This window comes from Chroicocephalus ridibundus, chromosome 5 (assembly GCF_963924245.1).
Source record: "Chroicocephalus ridibundus chromosome 5, bChrRid1.1, whole genome shotgun sequence".
NCBI lineage: Eukaryota > Metazoa > Chordata > Aves > Charadriiformes > Laridae > Chroicocephalus > Chroicocephalus ridibundus.
Window position 1 is genome coordinate 6,485,814 of NC_086288.1, and position 19,343 is coordinate 6,505,156.

Below are 19,343 nucleotides of genomic sequence, written 5' to 3' on the forward strand. Positions count from 1 at the left end.
GAACCGACTACTTGGAAAGGTACAGAGTGGACAATTTTTCTCTGGGTACAAAAAAATTCCCTCTGCTCCAACCCGAATGTTCTCAGTCAGAGGTCATATTTGCTGGTTTTCACGTAAACGCAGCTATTTTTAGGGCTATATGCTTTAGACAAGCTGAGAATGCATGGGTTCCCTCTGCCTGCTTCCCCCAGCACGTCTGTGAGAAGCAGCAATAAATTTTTGCTGGCTTTAACGAAGCAGATATGATGGGGACTGATGCTCTGGGCTCACACATTGAACGGCTGCAGGCTGGATTCTGCATTTGTTTCTCATTCCATCCAATGCAACCAAGAAAAAGATACAAGGAAAACAACAGGCTTCAGTAAATGAAATTTCCATTTATCTTTTAGGACACAAGAATGCAAGTTTGGCTCAGTACGGACAATACCATGACTTCAAAACCTGTATTTTCCAAAATGGTGTGAAAGCTAAACGAAAAGGTCAGATTTTCAAGGGTAACCAGTACACAGTGGGATATCTTGATAAGAAGAACAGGGCTGAGAGCACTTTATTATCCGTCCCCTCCTTAGGAGCCTGTGCAGATGCTGTTCCCTTTTGCAAATCCAGGACAACTTTATCTGAACTATCCAAAACCCATTTGCCTCACTTCTCAATTTGCAGTGCTTTGCATTTTTATTAGCATGCAGTAAATAACAAGCTTTAAAACATTCATATGGTAAACGTGCCAAGGCACTCTTGCAAATGACAGCATAATTAAACTCTGGAGCTATTTTCTTTTGACTGAGATCAAACATTAACTGGAGCACTCTGATAAAACCAAAGTTACGTGAATGCAACAAGGAAGAGCTACCAACATGAAAAATGAGGAAAAAAAGTTAGGAAACCACAGCTCAAGCCTACCAACTATGAAATGTACATCAAGGAAAATCACAGCATCCTGGAGAAAAATGAATTTATATGCAAAATTAACACAGAAGCTACGGCTATCCTGATCTTTCTAAACAATTACTAACTGGCAGCCACTCAGCCCCAGGTGAGCTTGTGGCATAACAGTGTAAAGCAGGTTCGTTCTTCTTTCTGCTCCCAAGAAATAATCAGGAGCCCAGAAATTCCGAAACCCACGTCAGGATTCAGAAAGGAGCAGTCCTTATAAAACTCTGCTTGAAGAAAAAAGAAAGACGACAAAACATTTCCAAAACACCAACCTCAAGGAAAAACTCTTCTGCCAAAAGGAAAGAAAACTGACATTTAAATCAGGGGAAGTCAGGGAGAGCCTTTGGATGGAGCTCTAAACATCTCTTAAGAACCCTCATTAAGTTCTATGGAAACCAGTTAATTAGCAAGTGCACACTGAAGACAAGATAAAATTCAACGCAGGTATCAGTGAGGGCTGTAGGGACGCCAGGACATGCCCCGTGCCAGAGGTGCGTGCGATGCACATGCTCCCACCCAACAGGAGGGACGGCACGGAACGCTGGCCCCTGGTTCCGGACCTGGCTCGCAGCGCGGGCAGCAGTCACCCCACGCCTCCACGGCCAGGCTGCCCGGCGGGCAGGGCGGGCAGGAGCGCTGGAAGCAGGTCACCTCCCCATCCCGGCATTCGCATTCTCCGCACGGCCCGTCTTCCCATTTCTCTCCGTTCTGCAAAAGAAGAACCGCACGGACAGCATCAGGAGCAAAGGAGAGAGCACAACGCGGTTTTCCCACGCACAGAAATCTCTGGGTAAACGGCAAGGCTACATCAGTGCTAGCAATCAATGAAACGTTTTTGGGACTGTTTCAGCACGGAGGCCTGCCGACATGGGACTGTGTGGCTCTGTACCACTAACCCTCCTGCCCTCTTTGCCTTTCCAGAATAAGGCAGCCTGCACAGCGCCTACTGAGAAGAGTCCTTGGCCCGTGAACACATTCCCTCTCAGCACTCCCTCCAAAGCAGGGCATTTTTCGGTCAGCAGTAAGTCCTTTCCACTTCTTCACCTCCCTTCTTTTTCTCTCACTCAAAGCATTTTCCCCTGTCTCGGAATTTTGCTGCCTCACTTGTCCGCTTCTTTTTCACAGCCCGGTAACAAGTGCTTGAATTTGCTCTCTATCAGAACAGACAGATGCCCGTAATCTGTCCTCTGTCTGAATCTATCTCTTTGCATAACGACCTTTTTGTCACACTTTAAAGCTCTTTCTAACTTTCACAGCATTTTATTTTCTCTTGTCCTCTCTTCTATTTGCCTTGTCTACCATCATCGAGGACTGGCTGAAACACCACGGAGATGAAGAGGTATCAGCAGCTTTCGTCAAAACTACCCATCGCACCCGACACTTGCACTTTGACCAGTGGCTGGAGGGGAGAGATCTCGCACCCGCTGCTCCCCTCCTGCGATCTCCACCCCTGGCTCTCCTCAGAAGGCCACCAAAGCTGTCCCCAGCGGCTGGGGCTCTGCTGGCACCCCGTGAGGAAGTCAAAAGGCAGAAAAGAGAGAGCAAGGATTTTAAATCCTGTGAAGCTTTTGGTCCTCTCTTAAAAGGGATAATGCACAAACAGGAATAAACCTGACACCATAATACGTTTTACTTCACTTGGGTCAGAGAGAGACATCTGAGGAAGGAAAGGGAAGCATTGGTATTAAAAAAACCCCAAACCAGTGCGAAACTTCCCATTTCTCACACCCGTTGGCAAACAGCAGCGCTTAGCTCCAGTCCTCATCTGTCAGAGCAAGGAAAAGTCCACTATATTGGTATATTTAAGCCAAGATACTTAACGTTTCCTTTCTATTTAACTTCAGAAGGAAAGTTCCTTGACAATATTTATAAAATAATGGACTCTTGTGGCAGTAAAAATTATAATCAGTGGGATCCAGAGCTGTATGTTGCCCCAGCTCTGCAGCCTGTACTTTATAGGATTAAAGTCAGGCATCTTTAACACCATGAGATCTGCAGGAAACCTGTGAGTATGTAGGTTCAATATTAAAGGGAAATGATTGATTATACCGCACAAAGGAAAGCCAGGCAAACTTCAACTCTGCAGCAGATGCATACGTTATAAACAAGCGCGTTCTGTAAATTGTAAAAGCAATCTGCAGACAATATTAATAGATTATTCTTCTGCTACACTTGCAAATAATAGCCCTCTCTGAACTCGAGCAGCAGAGCCAACTCCTCCAAATCTTTACGAGCAGAACTCACCATTACGTGCTCCAAAGTACCAGGATACTCACAGCTTTGGTATGTTCTTTGTAAACACAGTAACTATTACTTGAACTACATTCAGGACAGCACTTCCCATCTAAGTGAATTAATTCTTCACCCTGCGAAGAGAAAGGTTGCAGCAATTCAAACGGAAACATCACCACCAAAAATACTGTGGAATGCAGAGGCAGAACAGCTCTTGCCCTGGAATGCAATCTTCGATATCTAATTTCACCTTATCTTCTCTCTATCCTACTTCATCTCTGTAGGCACAGTCAGAAAAATGTGCTTAGTGAATACGGCAGTTGCAGAAAGAACCTCAGAAAAGGCCACAGAATTCAGCGATAAGGCCATTACTCCATCCCTATGTCGCGCAAAGAGAGACCCCCCCCAGTATAATCCACCGCAAGGACAGAGAATAGGAATGCCATATTTTTACTTACTGTGAATCACTAGGATTTTACTGGACCACTGTCACGATTTCAATGCATAGAAGCTTACCTTCATTTTGAATGTTCTACTCTTTTTCCCCAAGAGAATTTCAAAGCACATGCTCTACTTATCCCAGATGGAAAAAGCCTGTCCTTTGTTACAACTGTACAACTCCACAGAATCCACTTAAATAACTTCAGTTTGAAGACAAGAAGTTAGCAGCAGGAGAAGGGAATAAAGCGCCCTAATTCCTCACAACTTTTTGTGCCCAAGTGAAAGCTGAACGTTTCGAAAAGAGGGAGACTCTGTCCTTGGGAACCAGGACACAGCTCGAAAGAAACAGCTTTGATTTCCTGACCTGAGCAGCTTTCCTGGACCAGATTTTCACGCGCTGTAAACACAGGTAAGGTAATACATACTAGGCAGAAAACAGACATACGTATACAAGACCACTACAATTAAAAAGTTGTAAACGAACGACTAAATTAGATTTGGTGCTGCTCTGCACTGAGCACTTGTTTAACCCATGCCCAATAAATGTCAGTGTTAATCCCCATCCCAAATCTCAGTGGGCATAATCTTCACTTCGCAACTGGGCTGATCGTTTACCTGCGACAAAAAGAGAAGCCGTGACCGCTCGTTAAATGTCTGCGAGGGGCTCGCATACCCAGTGCAATCACACAGCTCACACCGGTTTCCATTTCAGCGTCTTGCTGCTTTCTTCTGATCTCGGCTCACAAAATTGAGCCCAGCGCCAAGTTTACCGAGTTGCTGATTTACACCAACCGGGCATCTGGGCCAGCAGTCATTCCAGGGGATTTTTCACTGTGCCACATTGGCACGGTCACCAATTTGTGTCTGTGAATTACTTTAGACACAGACAGCGCAATAACAGCACTGGCCACAGGGAGTTTCACCAAGGTAGAACAATTCAGCCAGGCCACGCTCTGGCAACCCTCACGCATTTCTGAGAACGGGTAAGAGAGGAGAAAGCGTACGGTTCTTCGCCGTGCAGGACCACACGCAGCCTAAACCTCTCTCTGCCTGTTCCACACATTTTTGCTCTTAAATCATTACTTCAAGATGCCATCGGCAGCGGTTGGATCTCACGTCACTACTATGTACTGTAAATTCTCCCATCCCCATCCCTGGATGTAAACGCACACTATAGGAAAACTGCGTACACACGTAAACGCACACTATAGGAAAACTGAGAAGAACTAGCCACAGAACGTGGCTCGCCTAGCCAAAAAAAATGCAACCACGCTGCTCTGCCAGGGCTCAGCAAAGGGAGAGGCTGTGTGAGATGGCTTGAGGCTTTGCTGGGGAGAGATTCATCAAATTCCAGGTTGAGAACACTGAAAGGCAGTGATGGGCTGGGAGGCAGAAAAGAGAAAATAATGTTTTGTGCCACGTCTCTCAAACACGTACACACCCACATCCACGTGCACCGTCCGTAACTCGCGACACCCCGGCTCCGTTTCTTCTAAATACCAGAAAGACCCCTGCGGCGCGCTGGCTGTACGGTAATCACGCCGCACCCTGCAGGCTCCAACTTACTGATCCTGTGGTTTCTAGGGCTGGCGGGGCTGCCAACAGAAATAATCCATCGCCAGCCTGCTCGGGTGGGCTGCAGCATCCCCTGCCAGCACCCATCCTCCTCTGAACATCGTCACGAGCCTCCTTACTTAGCTGGGCTGCCGGCAAGTGCTCCAGCGGGATGATTTGATGCTCTGACAGTTTGAGTGGTTTTGGTCGAGCGCATCCACATCCACGGCTATCCCAGCCCGCCGCGTAACTTGTATTCCTAGCTCATCAGTAACCTGCTGAAAACGGCTTTTTGAAGATTAGGTCAGAATCATCGCAGACGCTTTCATTTGACGGTTGCTGGAGAGGTTTGTTTGAAAGGGTTTATAAGCTAAACCTCTACCCGACCCTCACGTAACGCGGCGAGATAATGTCAAGCTGTCTAGGATTTGCAGTTCGTATCTGTGGCCTCATTACACTTTAAATAGGACAATGCGACCAGAAAATTAATAATGCCTTAATGAAGAGATGACTCCAAATGCTCCCAGCTTCACATCAGCTCTGATTTATTGATGCGGGTGCCTAAAAAGCAGACCTGCAACTCAACAAGAAAAAAGCAAAGCATTTGCTTTTTGGGTAAATATTTTATTGTCATTACTTAATGCACACCTTGTACTACTGAGCTAAACTACGACTGAACGTGACTTGAGGAAGCTAGTTTATCTTAAGGGAAGCCATGCAGGATAACAAATCCTTGGGCAAATACCTTTTATCAAGCGGGACCATAACTCTTGTCTGCAACAAAGGACACCGCCTTCCTCCTTTTGTCCCCCCAGCAATCATGTTTCATTCAATTCAAAATTGCAGCGGTTCGTCTTCTGACAAATAGTACCACTTTTTTAGATGCTCGGGCTTGTAGAGGGGTGGTTACTTGTGAGAGCCTGCGTTTGAAAAATTGCTGCGCGAGTGATAACGCTGCACACTTTTTAACTCCCCAGTTTTGAACCCTACACGCTAACATCTTCAGCTATTGTTCTGTAAAATATCCCTGGCTTTTCTGAATAATGGATCCTTCGTCAGTGCCCGAGATATGAGCATGAATATTAAATAATTCTCCCTGCTCAGCCGTGACAGCACACCATCATCATTAGTGTAAATGATCCAATTTACAGCCATAAGCACGCAGGAAGCTGACTGAAACAGATGCAAGTGCACAAGATTTTACGACAACCACGACCTTCCGCCCAGCAAAATCTCTCCATGCAGTTTAAGGTCAGACAATCGTCAGCAGTCCTACGCCAGCGACAAGAGCTTGGGTCCCCCACTCAACGGATTTTTGCTATTTACAAGGCACAGTATGAGATGAAGAAGGACTTTTATTCCTAGATACATCCTCTCTGCACGATCATCATTTGGGACGCTGTGCGTGGATTCTCACTTTTTTGAACGCTTATTAAAACAACCTAATCCAGTGAATCCCTTATGTCCGGATTTTGGCTGGACTTCAGACGCAACAAAAGAGCGCTGCTCCTCAAGATTTAGCTTGCAGGCCGTCGCCAGAAAAGCCACTGAGAGAGAAAACTTAGAAAAACTTAGAAAGCTACAATTCCTTCCTTATTCTTCACTGACGCTGTGGAGTAGTAGCTACAAAGCTGATATTAGCCCACCAATTAAAACAGACGCAGTGACAAACACCACAGAAGTCTTATCCCACTGCAAAAAGGCAATTCCAAAAATATTTCCGGGGGGTGGGTGGGTGTGTGTGTCTGTGCATGAAGCATTCAACCCTATCTAATGCATTTTGCACGTCCACTATAGAGCAAATCTAACGTAACCTGGTGGGGGAGATTCAGTTTTGGAGTAAACAGCACCGGGAATAAAATAGCTTACCAGCTTCACTTCCATGCCAAAAACGGCATGGAAAAAAAAGGAGAAAAGTGGAACACCGACTTCCAGATCCAAGTACCCTACCGAAGCCCCCTGTAGCATACAGAATGAGATAAAAGGAACATTTCTTAAGCTTTTAACTACCTCTGACCTGTACGTCCCTCCCCGTGTCCAGCTCTTGGTAAAGCCGGTGGTCGCTGAAACCTCTGGGTGCCTGACCCTCCATTAGAGCAGGCAGACAACAGCGTGGGAGGGAATCCAAGTTCAATTAGTCACCGATTCACACTGGCTCGCTTCACAATACAAGCTTACTAGCAGTTAACCTTGCATAGAAAATCCGAAGCTTACTCTCCTTTCCTGCAAAAGTGTTTGCGAGGGAATTGCACAAAACAAGCCCCGAGAGAAGGGCAGGTTCTTCAAGCGTCTGGAGATGTCGGTCGAGAAAAAAAGGGGGGGAAAAAACAATCACAAGACTCGACAGATACATCTTGAAAGAAGAAAATCCTTCTTACCTTGGCACACTCCACTCTGGCACACTCTGCTTCCTGGCAAGTGACTCGCCCTTCCTCACAGAGGCAGAAGTCACAGCGGGTACCATTCCACATCTCGCCGTGGTACCTGACAGTGCCATCATACAAGCAGCTTCCCTTGGAAGACACGCACTCCTCGCAGCACTTCCCAGGACGCTGCGCTTGGTTCTCCCCCTACAAAACAGCAGCAACCATTGAGCAGGACCACCGGAACCCGCCGGCACGGGTACAGGGACACGTGCAGCCAGGGGACGGGAGGTGAATGATTTTTAACTACCTTCTCACAGTTAATAGGGTCACAGGTCTCTCTCAGACACCTGACTTCCCCTCTGTGACAAGCACATGCAGTGCAGGCATTTTTTTTCCACTGTTCGCCATGCTGTTCAAAAAGAACATGTATGCAATTGTTAAGCGCACTTTGTAAATGACCACACTCTTTCCCGAAGTCTGTGCTGCTTACGGAATACCAAGGCTCCTTCTGCATGTCTGTACCCGATAATAAAGTTTTCTTAAAAAATGCTTATCTCTACAAGATCAGCAAACGGGAAGAAGAGGTAGGAAGTCTAGATGACACTGTGGTGTGTGTTTCTCATTAATTGCAAGCTAGTACATTAGTGAGGCCTTAACTACTACTATTAGCAAAAAATAATCATTAACAGAAAATCCCATCTACGTATATTCATTAAACAATGCACCAAGTTAATTCCAGAAGATACAAGAACGCAATAAATACTTTGACCTTCACCAGTGCTTTCTGCTTCCCTCCTTCAAAAAAGTGTGAAAAGAAAGTGCCTAATCTGCTTCACCGTGCAAACTTCCTTTCCGCTTGCCAGCAAATTCTTATCTAGTCCTAATTTCTTTCAACTCTTCTGACTTTACAGGAAGAAAAAAAAGCAACGGTTGTGCTAAGCTATCAGTGCTGGCAGAAAGTCAGATGTCACGGAGAAGGGAGAGAGAGCTGTGCCAGAACTTGTGAACAACTGCCTTTCGGTGCGGCTCGTCAAAAGTTACCTGGTACACTCTTCCCGACACCGAGCAGGGCTTTGGGACACATTCTGGGCAGCATTTGCCAGGAGGCATCACCATAACTTCATCCTAAACAGAAAGCAGGAGAGAGAAGTAAAGTAAGAGGATGAACGGGTAACGTGGAGCTCCGCATCACCGCCTAGAATTCCAGGTATTTAGTATCTGTGTGATAACCCACGGCCACTCAAGGCTTCATTTTGGCTCCGGTATCTGGCTTCACAGCACGAGATCAGCGTAGAAAGCTAGAAAGAGATTTCCTTCAACTCATTTTCTGGGCTTCTTTGGATGGCAACCGAGCTCCAAATACATAGACAGGTTTATCAAAGCCAATAAAGACACACGCACACACACAATAAAGTACATAAATTCTGTATACAGATAATCAGAGAAAGAAGTATATATAAAGCTATGTAGAGAAGCACAGAAAAGCATGAGACGGAGAAGAGAAGAGGTTTTTTTCCTGGTACTGCCGCATTTTAAGGCTTTGGAAGTGTGATTTACACTTGCCATCTCTCAGGCATTTGCACTGCTTTAGTTAAATCCATAGAGCATAACTGTCTGTACGGGTGTTAAATTATGCTTAAAGCTGGATTACCTTAATTTAAACTTTTTCATGACTGATTTCAATCACACTGGAATAGGTTGGCACTTCACATCAATATAACCGTTTCTGCATGCCTCAACTCCGGCCATCCAAAACGTGTCTGTAATTCCCCAGCTGCAATTTCACATACATCCAATAATTTGGAATAGCAGTGTTCACCAGCACCTCCCTCCGGCCACCTCAGGATGGACCAGAAGACTGACTTGTGGACTGAAAGTAAGTGCAGAAATGCCAAGCACTATTATCTCCTCTGCTTTCTTAGTCAAATCACTAGCTTTCAAGGAACGAGTGGAAGACTTTGGATAAAGATAAGATTTCCCAGCAGAGTTAAAAGAAGCCTTTCATGGATTTCGGTGGGATATGTGGTGGGACGTTCAGGTGCACTCCTGCATGCAACAAGGCATTTTTGAAGTTCCTCTCCCTCAGGACCCAGGGAAGGACACAGTTATCTGAAAGACGGAAGACGGGAGTTTAATACTGGGAAAATTTATGTATTTGCTTTTGACGGGGAGTGCAGAATGAAGAAAGTGACAGAGATAAAGGCGAGAAAATGATAGGTGTGATTGAGAGCAGAACGGGATCCTTGCACATCCTGCCGATGTCCTTTCCACCGGGCACCTTGGTAGGAAATATCTGGAACACCATCATAATCGGCTTTCTGCTGCTTTAACTTGGATGCTCTCAGCCAACTATTCTCAGATACACCACAGCAACAACACAGTCGTTTCTGTTTCCACAAATTGAATCCTAATGATTAGCCAATTAAACATTAGTGCAATCAGTCAGCAGGTAACATCGGTCCATTTGGAGCGGGTAAAGAGGAATCTAAAGCAGGCATAATTTGTTTTAATGCACAGTACTTAGTCAACGAATACTAATTGGTTATCTCAGGACAAAGCACAACAATTAGCAGGCACAGAAACAGGTGGGTTTTCCTTCTATTAAAAAAAAAAAAAAGTGTTAATTGCATAAACATCTGGTCCAGTAATAGACAGCTGGGTAAGCATCAACAGGAACAGAAGTTTATGACTACTGCTTTTGTTTTTCTCAGTGCTACAGGGAAGTGCCCTCAGCCAGAGAAAACATTCCAAGGGAGCGCCTGGATTCATCACTGGAGCATGGTAATAGATTAAAAAATATCTGGGAAACGGCAGCCCCTAAAACATAAACGAAGGTCAGAAAGAGGGATTTCGAGGGAGCCGGCTCCTGCGTTTCTTTAGGACGGCATGCTGTTGTAGAGGAGTACAGCACGGTGCCCAAGACAACTGGTACAATGGGCCCAGTGAAAAGAAATCGAACGAGCACGGTCACACCCTTAAGCATTTTCAATATAATAAAGAGAATTCAAAAAATTGAGTCACTTGTAGAGAGTGTGGAGTACTGTGTAGAGTTTGCTGCCTTTACTAATCCCTCTGTTAACACTGTATATAATCTTGTAGCGTTTCGGTCGGGTTGATCGCTGAGTAAGTGCTAAGAACTCATCATTTGTCCACAGAAAAGCCCCTGGAGACAGAAATGTCCCTGTTCTCTTAACTGGACTAACGCCGTGAGTTACTACTTGAGCTTGCCTAACTTACCTTACTGGTTTTGTCGATTTCTCAACACAAGCACAGGTAAGGAATAGTGCTCTGAGGCTTCTCTTTCAGCTGAACTTGTTTTGTATTTCTAAACTCTTTAAGTCAAAAAGGGAATTTCATCCGCATTTGACTACTTTCAACTGTATTTCTAGAGTTCCTGTAATAAAAAAGTAAACACGACCTGCAAACCAAACTTTTCAGCCGCAAACCATACACTGAAGTTTGTGAAGATAAACCCCCATTAAAAATCTTGTGCTTTCTTTCCTTCCCTAAAGAAATAAAACATTTCCTGATCAACCCTACATAATTTTTACAGTATAAAACAAAAAGCAGCTTCTTTAGACAGTAGCTGTACTTAATTAGCCAGCAAAGGCACGATAAGAGTAAAATGACAGGGAAAGAAGATACAGGGGACGAGACAGACAGCAAGTGTATACTGACAGACTTCACCGCTCCACATCATTTCCATACATCAAAACTCCCTTTTCCAAATCGCCCACTTGTCAGACAGAAGATTTGCCTGCTAATTCGTCCATCTGCATGAGAAACGGCCCTTGCCGAGGGAAAGACAGAAGGCCGATGGGTCCCGACCTGGCTGCACAGTAGAGGCTGGCAGGAAGCTGTGAAGCACTGGGTCGCGCCGTCCCTGCAGACGCATTTGGAGCACCGACCGAGGCGCCAGTCCTCACCATCCCGGAACAAGCGTCCATCAAAGGAGCAAGGCTCTAAGAGATACGAAACAAGGGGTAATCATCTTTTCCAGGGCCCTTTAATCCCTTTCCGTCACCCATAATTAAAACACAGATTTTGCGCATCTCAGAATTCAAAATTCCGGTTTGTCCAAGCAGGTAAGGACAGTAACAATTCCACCAGTTTTCAAGGGGTTTAGACTTGTGAGTTAAGAGCTCTGGGTGCACTTCTCCCACTGGACTCCTATGAGAAAAGGTATCCCATTTTTGGAACTTGCAGTCCGAGCCTGCAAGTGCCAAAGGTACCCTCAGCACGTAGGAAATATTTGCATCTTTTTAATCCAGATTTTAGTCTCCAAAATAAGAACATATTAGGCATATCTGCTCACTGCTTAAAGCTTATCACTTCCTCTTGGCCTGTGGGTGAAGCCCTTAAAAATGTAAATATGATAGCAGGACATAAAGAAAATTAAGAGACACACCTGACACCAGCGTCTTCCCAACAGAAATGAGTAACAAAAGAAAAGCTTTCCAGATTTGTTACTAAAAGGAGATTTCCAGTGACCTACCGCTCGGACCACGGAAGCCAGACAGTGCCCCATTCACACGCAACACTCACCGCCGAGCCCCACACATCTGGGACAGCAGGATCCCTGAGCAGTGTATTCCAGCTCCCCTCGTCCACAAGTGAGGGGCGGGCAGGTCGTGGGGCTGCAGTTCACCTTCCCGTGGGCACAGGAGCACCGGACACATCCAGAGGTGGTCCACTGCGTGCCGTGCTGTGGCGCGACACAACCGAAGGCACAGAAAACACAGACGTGAATCCAGCTGCCAGTGAGACCCGTAAATATCTCTTCTCCCTTTTAATGCCCCCTAGACTAGTGTTAACTTCACTCTTTTGCAGGCCCGGTCAATCTTTGCACGCTATAGCCCTTACTCCTGCCTGCGTTGTTGGGGCAAAAAGTAAGTTAATACTGGTAAAGCGGCAAACCTGGGGATCGGCCCGATTTTCCTTCCTGTTGCAGTGTGGCATCCAGCAACAACGTACTGCAAAAAAAACAGGCTATTGTATCCCGCCCCCCCGCTACAGTTTCTGCAGGGCAAACTCTACATTTAGAGACTTGTTTTCTTTAGAGAAATATTCATCATGGGCCCTGACACACACCTCATCACAAGGTGGTCGGGTGAACACCGCCCGCCCCACATACTTAACACACTTCACTAAAATCTCGTTAGATTTGCGTGTTCATTAATGCAGAAACAAACACCTCTACCCTGAGGCATGGTGAGGAAAAATTGGCCCCAAGAAGAAACCTGCTGGTGCATTGTGACACTCTCCAACAAATAAGAGAATGCTAATTTTTACAAAATATGCAATATTGAGTTAGGCAGGGAGTAAAAAGGCTCTTGCCAAATAGAGGACAGATATTTTCTTTGATGGAGCTACCACTAGGGCCAGCGTTGCTAGCTAGATACTTGTAGAGTGAAGGTCAAGTCATAAACCATTACAGTGGCTTAATAACCAAAAAGAAAACTTCTTCCTTCAGGAAATCTGTGCCAATCACCAGGGTGAGACTTTGCACTGACAAAAGCACGGCTGAATGACCCCCTCACAGTGGAATTGGACTCTAGCTACAAATACGTCGACAATCCCTGTGGGGATGCCTACTTATCCACCTGAGCTGCGTCCCGAAGAACAGGCTTACAGAGAGAGAAAAAGACAAAAGCTGCACCAAAAATACAACCCAGCAAAAGGCAGCAACAGCAACAACCAGAAGAAATACAATGCCGTATGATGTAATATAGTATCGCCCAAATGGCAGGCACAAAGAAACAGAAGAGGATGGATGCGTTATCCCTCCTATTCCAGTCTTTGCCTAGCTTGTAGCAGAATCACGCTGGTTGTGCCCCACGCTGAAACAGTGGTTACAGCATCCATCTCAGGTGTCCAGATATTCAAACGTATCTGGGCATTTTAGCATATTTCTTAAGATTTGGACCTGACTTGCCTCTCGTCAAACAGAAAAGTCTTTAAGAGACCAGACATAGGACTTGGGTTCACTGTTAAGCCATTTTTCTACATTTGCCTATTGTTTGACATGATTCATTAACTGCTGCCCATGAATCTTTGTTTTTTCCTTATTTGTAGACGCTTATTCTTATTGTTTTGGCCCTTCAGCCCCTCTAGGTGAAACCGCATCCTGGAATCTGCTTCTTGAATAATTCAGGATTACAAAATGCACAACGGCAATCAATCTCTTGCAGCATAGACGGCTGCTGAGAGAAAAGCCTTCTTTCAGGCTAGCTAATATGTCGAGTTCAATGTGCTTTGCTCCCCTCCCAACATTATTATATCGTCGCAGTCATCCACAGAAACAGGAAAGCGAATGAATGAGTGGGAAACTGCCTCCTTTTAAGCCAGGCAGGACACGCTATTGCTCAGCAACGTTCCCTTTTTGCAAACCCTGCTGACCAAACTCCCGATTTATTACATTATCTGATAGAGAGAGAATGTAATCCCAATGAACTATCCTTCTCCCGCAGGTCAGCTAAGCATCCTTCATGGACGTGAATGAGAGAGAGATCTAAAAACCGGGAAGGATTGCCCGTGCTGAGGAGTACGACAGAGCACTCACGCTGCGGATCTGTCCTTCATGCTGGCAAAATCCTTCAGCTCGGGAGGCACACTCAGGGCAGCACTTGTTGGGCGCTATTTGGAGCACTTCTCCCTAAAAAGAGACAAGACTCCGATAAGCAGTTCGCACGAAATAGACTTCAACATGAAGGTAAAGACACGGGGCCTTGCTGGACCCAGTGCTCTCAGTTTAGAGAGGAAGCGTATGAAGTGAAATATGTAACGCTGCTACACCGGGTCCCTTTGTTGAGAGGTGGCACTTCCTTCTCCTGTATAATACACAATAATACACAGCCAGTGACAATAAAAAACAGTTTTACTGAGGGGAGCATGGGGGCTGGAGAGGGAGAAAACAGAAAAGGAAAACCAGAGAGAAACATGTCAGGTTGAGGAAGTGAAATGTAGAAAAATTTTATCCACGAGGTCACTTTCTTCCAAATATTGCAATGGTGTTTCTCAGGAGACATACTCCATCCTTTCCGCTTTGAAAGGGCACGGCCAACGTGTAAGGGATTCCCGTTCAGAAGGGAGTCGTTATTTATTTTGTTATAATAAAAAATGAAGGCACTGCGATGCCAAAAAAAAACTGTCTTACCTTTCACTTCTCTATTTATATGATAAAAGCAACCAGAATCATTTCAAACATCACCAGTTTTCTTTCCCTGCTTTCCAAAAGAAACATTTTGATTTTTCAAAGCGAAAAAAGTCTCTCCCTTCAAGGTTTCCTTCAATGCCACGATTTTTAGGAGGTGGGAAACAAAATTAAAAATTCCATTTAGCTTAAACCATTAAACCCTATTCAACTGTGATCCTGCTGCGGAGGAACCCTTCTTGGTTGTGGGTTGGGTTTGGTTCACGCGAAAGAAATAACGTTTGCTGATTTCCCACCTACTCAAAGCATTCGGCACGCACAGCAGTAGGTTTTACACACAAATGCCTAGAACACCACTGGGTATGCTTTTTGCAAGGGCTGCCTGCTTTTGTTTATGCCTTGTCGCTGTAAACAAGATCAGCAATATTAGCATAAATCTCATAATAAGCAGACAAGAAATAAGCCATGGAGACGATGGCGATTTCTGACCTTGTTCATCCGTGGTTTGTTTATGCTCGAAGGAGGATCAGATTTTTTTCTTCTGAGACCCTTGATGATCCTTTTCAACATTTAAATGTCCAGACCTTTATGGAACACTTAAACTCTTTATCTTGAATATTACCCGTGTCAAGGAGTCACGCAGATTCATTTCTCACTATAAATCTATTTCCCTTTATGAGCTTTAAAGTTACCACCTTTTAATTTACCCAGTTTTTTAAAGTGAACAACTTCTTATCTAGCCCGCTCGTTGTTGTGTGCCATGACAGCACCCTTTTTTTTTATTTCTCTCCTCTTTAGCATAAAAATTGCTAGTATTTCAGTCTTGCTTTAATCAATACACAGTGAGAATAACAGGGAAAACCAGGAAGAATCAAAAGTATTTCCTTTTTAGTGCCGTTGCACTGGAAAACACTTTAACCTGCTTCATAAAGCCATATAATTATATTGGCAGTGCCTCTTTAAAACATTAATTTTCATTGTCACTCACGCGTACTACCCCAGTAATCCAGATGCTAATGCAAGACCAATTCCGTGGCCAATTAGCTGCAACCATTAATGAAGGCTCAGACAGAGAAATATAAACAGGAGACAATGAGAGCTCAACCACCACCACAAGGCAGAAGAAGCTGAAAGACAGACAATCTCAGCTCTGTTGTTGTTCACCGGAGCGGAAAGCGTCCATCTGCGTGTTTGAGGGAGACCCAGCTCCGCGTTCAAACGAAGGGTGAACTGGAAGCTGTGGGCTCACGCTGGGAGGTCCAAACCCAATTCAGGGGTTTCCTTTGGGGACCAGACCTCCCTTGGGGCACAGGCAGCCGGCAAGTTGTCCCAACACCAAGCCTCTGGCTGTAGGGTGGCGAAGGAGACAAAGGCTTCACACGCTGGGTTTTGCCTGTGTGCTTCTTGCGCAGGTTTGCATCCATTGGAAGTGAAAGGGCAGAGAGACCGTGCCTGACACACACTCTGGGAGGACAGTCGGGATTTCACTGCTCCCTCTTGCTTCCCCCAAATCCTGCTGCAAATCAGATCCTCGGGTGCAAAGGGAGCTGCAGCTGAGCCCAGAAGGTTGATACAGTGGCTGTCACCGCGGCGTACAAAGCGAAGCAACCAGCTCACCTCCTTCAGATTCTCCAGGGAAGCGCCTCATGCTGCATCCTCTTTTTGTGTCCCTCTTCACCTTTGCTTCCAGAGGGACTGCAGGAACAACTACCCCAACCGCCCCACCATTCCTTTACATATAACACAGTGTGGGGGACCCAAACGAGCGTTTGGAGATATAACTGTTCCAGGGGTTTAAAGCAGGGGAAGGCTGGGAACTCCAGAGGGACCTGACATTTCTCCCACCCCACAGAAGGGGTCAGCTGGCATTTGGACAGTCGCAGGCCCTTACCTTCTGAAAGTCACACTGAGGGTGTTTGCAGATGGTAGGTTCACAGGTGACAATATTGCTGCGGCAACGGCAGTCTTGGCAAGAATCTGGCTTCCAACTCGTGTTATTCTGCAAATAAACAGACGTTTTAAATTAGACCCGTAGAGCACGTGGTCTGTGCTATTTTATGCAACCGCAAATGGCTCAAATAGCTCAATATAGACAGACGGGAAGAATAAAGTGTGCGACAGACCACCCCAAACTCCCACACGCTTACCAGGCACAACTTTGGCACTATTCGTTCGATCCAGCACGCAGTTGAAAGACAAGGCCATGCACGGCAAAGAATCAACTCCAATGGCAAGATAATCGATAGGACTTCACCGCCAATAAACTCAAGGTGATTACACCTTCTCTGGCAAACTTCTCTCTAATCAAGTTCAGACTGTCCAAACTGCAGCTACTGCTACGATCACAGCTTGTGCGGAGGCAGCCGAGCCAGCCTTGAGGCTGACCCACTCCTGGACAGACAGTGGCGGCACCGTACAGCACCCCAGGAGCTGATGGGGAACGCAGGGAAATATCAACATGCCTGAATCCCAATGAGCTGCTGAACGCAACATTCAAAACTTTCAGCCTGCAGGATCATGGAAATAAAGAGTTCTCACGTCAAAACCACGATATAAACTGTGCTCATTACGTTCGGCTGTAAGATGGAAGGTCTGAAGAGCCTAAGATGCAATTATACTGATTTAGTCAAAGACACTGAATGCACGGCCAGGTATGAACAGGCTCTACCTGGCCCCGTTTATTCCAAAATGTCATGAAGGGGACTCTGGCCAAGCAGACAGTCCAACAGATTTGGAAATAGCTGTCACCACCACTCCATCAGTGCACCCAACTGGAACACACGCAGCTAATTCCTAAGGGTTTCCACCACCCCTGCTTGACCCCTTCCCATTCCCTCCGCGCCGAGGTCATGATCCCACGCCACCACCATGCTTTTGGAAGGCATCTCAGGCCCTCAGCCCGTTGCTTGAACACTTGCCAAGCTTCTCCTTGTCTCCCACCAGCTTCTCCAAGGTCTAAGCAGCCTCTTGGGACTCATTACTTTCGGTAGGATACGTGGAAAACAAAGCCGCCTTTCTTGTTACTCCTGAATGCTGACTTCCAGCCATCCTGATATCAAAAAGCATCAGCAGCATCCCAGAGAAGCAGCCAAGTCTGCCTGTCATCCCCTCTTCCTATGAAAATGTCTTGCCTGCACTCAGCTCCTCTGCAGTGTCCCTTCGCCCATGCCATGTATCCTTTCTCTGCCAGTTTAAAAAAAACAACCAGCAACTACATACGGAGGTAATCTGAATGATACAATTGCTACGTTCACATTTAATTACCTGGTTTTAAAAGCCTTCAGTTAAATCCACCAAAAGAAAATGGAAAGCGGCAGATCAGTTTCTCATCTAAACAACTCTTTTCCATTAGACGACCCCTGTGCGTACACTAGTCCAAATTTACGCCATGCGGGAAATTTTCCCGGGTAGTACAGCCAGCCGCTATCCAAGCCATTAAGCCTCATTTTTAATTGACTTGAAAGAAGACGAGACTTTGCTACTCATTTACATGATGTAGCGATTTACTAACAGTGTAAAGTACGACTCGGGCAAATTAAGATATGAAAAGATGATTAACAGCTTACTACTAAGAACACATTTCGGGCTAACTGCTAAAATTGTTAAGCGTAATGATAAAAGACTGAAATGTGCCTTAAAGGCCCATTAGACTGCTTAATGAGAGCAAAACAATCTTGAAAAATCCGGCCACTCGCTCAGGCACTTACGCAGAAGCTGCTGGCTGCTGCGCTCTTCTGAAAGCTTAATGCGATGTACTTCAAAGCAAGCCACGGGGAGAGGCAATTCTAGGTGTCTGAGAAGGTTTCGCCACCCCGGAGTTGCTCAGGGAGGACACTGGTAGAGGTTCTCTCTTCTTCGACCCATCCTGCATCCAGGGCCGACTGTCGAGTAGAGAAGGCCGGACGCGTCCCCGCTAAAACTGTGCTTTTTGGCAAAACAAAACGACTTACGCTACAACGCTGGATAAAAAAGTGCAAAGCAGGAAACAGCGGGATAACCAGAAATACTGCGGAAAAATCCTTGCGTCTCTTCGCTGCCTTACAAAAGCATTTAATTCATTTCAAACTGTGCTCTTCTCTCGTGGCAAGGTTCACGGCACAGGTAACAAACACTCCGGCAGCCATCAGAAATTTAGGGAGATTCTCTGTAAACATGCTGATGGTGGCAACACGAATCTTAGTAACAGCAAGAGGTGGCAGCAACTGCACAGCCCCTTGGGGCAAGATGTCAACAAGACAAAGAGAAATGGCAATTTCTGCTCTGGGGACACAGCCGGTTGTCCTCTCGCGTACACACGGCGGTGGCTGTACGACAGAAAACATGACTTCAGACTCTGATTTATGGTGCAGTTATAGAATAAATTCCGGTTAAGTTACCTGGGTACCAAGCTTTGGCTAACACACACATCGGAGTTAACTCATTCTGCTCTCTTTAACAAAGCTTTATCATACGCAGATCCATCCTAAGACTCCTAAACCCATAATACCCAGAACTCCTACTATCTTTCCACTGGCAAAAAGTGACATTTAATCTGTTCGACGAGATTATTTGATATATCTATTGATTTATGCCTTCGCTTGTTTTTTTCCGGATGGAAGGAGGATCCCAAAACAGTGTGTGGGAAAGGAGAAAACCTGTGCGAGAACCATGTGAACCGTGAAAAG

The 19,343-nt window shown here is 45.7% G+C and overlaps 1 protein-coding gene across 5 annotated transcripts in view; it reads right to left on the minus strand.

Annotated features, from left to right (window-relative positions):
- The window catches only part of FRAS1 (Fraser extracellular matrix complex subunit 1), a 167,370-nt gene that overhangs the window by 94,950 nt on the left and 53,077 nt on the right, over window positions 1–19,343 (minus strand). For 4 of the 5 annotated variants that reach the window (XR_010071148.1, XM_063335505.1, XM_063335507.1 and 1 more), the window contains exons 3-11: window positions 16,571–16,678; window positions 14,089–14,181; window positions 12,072–12,231; window positions 11,355–11,488; window positions 8,568–8,651; window positions 7,834–7,935; window positions 7,539–7,730; window positions 3,210–3,299; window positions 1,494–1,641 (exon numbers count right to left, since the gene is read on the minus strand). Coding sequence is in view for 4 of the 5 variants with exons in the window: in XM_063335505.1 (XP_063191575.1) it covers window positions 1,494–1,641; window positions 3,210–3,299; window positions 7,539–7,730; window positions 7,834–7,935; window positions 8,568–8,651; window positions 11,355–11,488; window positions 12,072–12,231; window positions 14,089–14,181; window positions 16,571–16,678 (1,111 nt within the window). In the remaining variant the exon portion in view is untranslated. Of the gene's footprint in view, window positions 1–1,493; window positions 1,642–3,177; window positions 3,300–7,538; window positions 7,731–7,833; window positions 7,936–8,567; window positions 8,652–11,354; window positions 11,489–12,071; window positions 12,232–14,088; window positions 14,182–16,570; window positions 16,679–19,343 lie in introns of those variants that run through there. The other variant, XM_063335506.1, reaches the window with a different exon arrangement.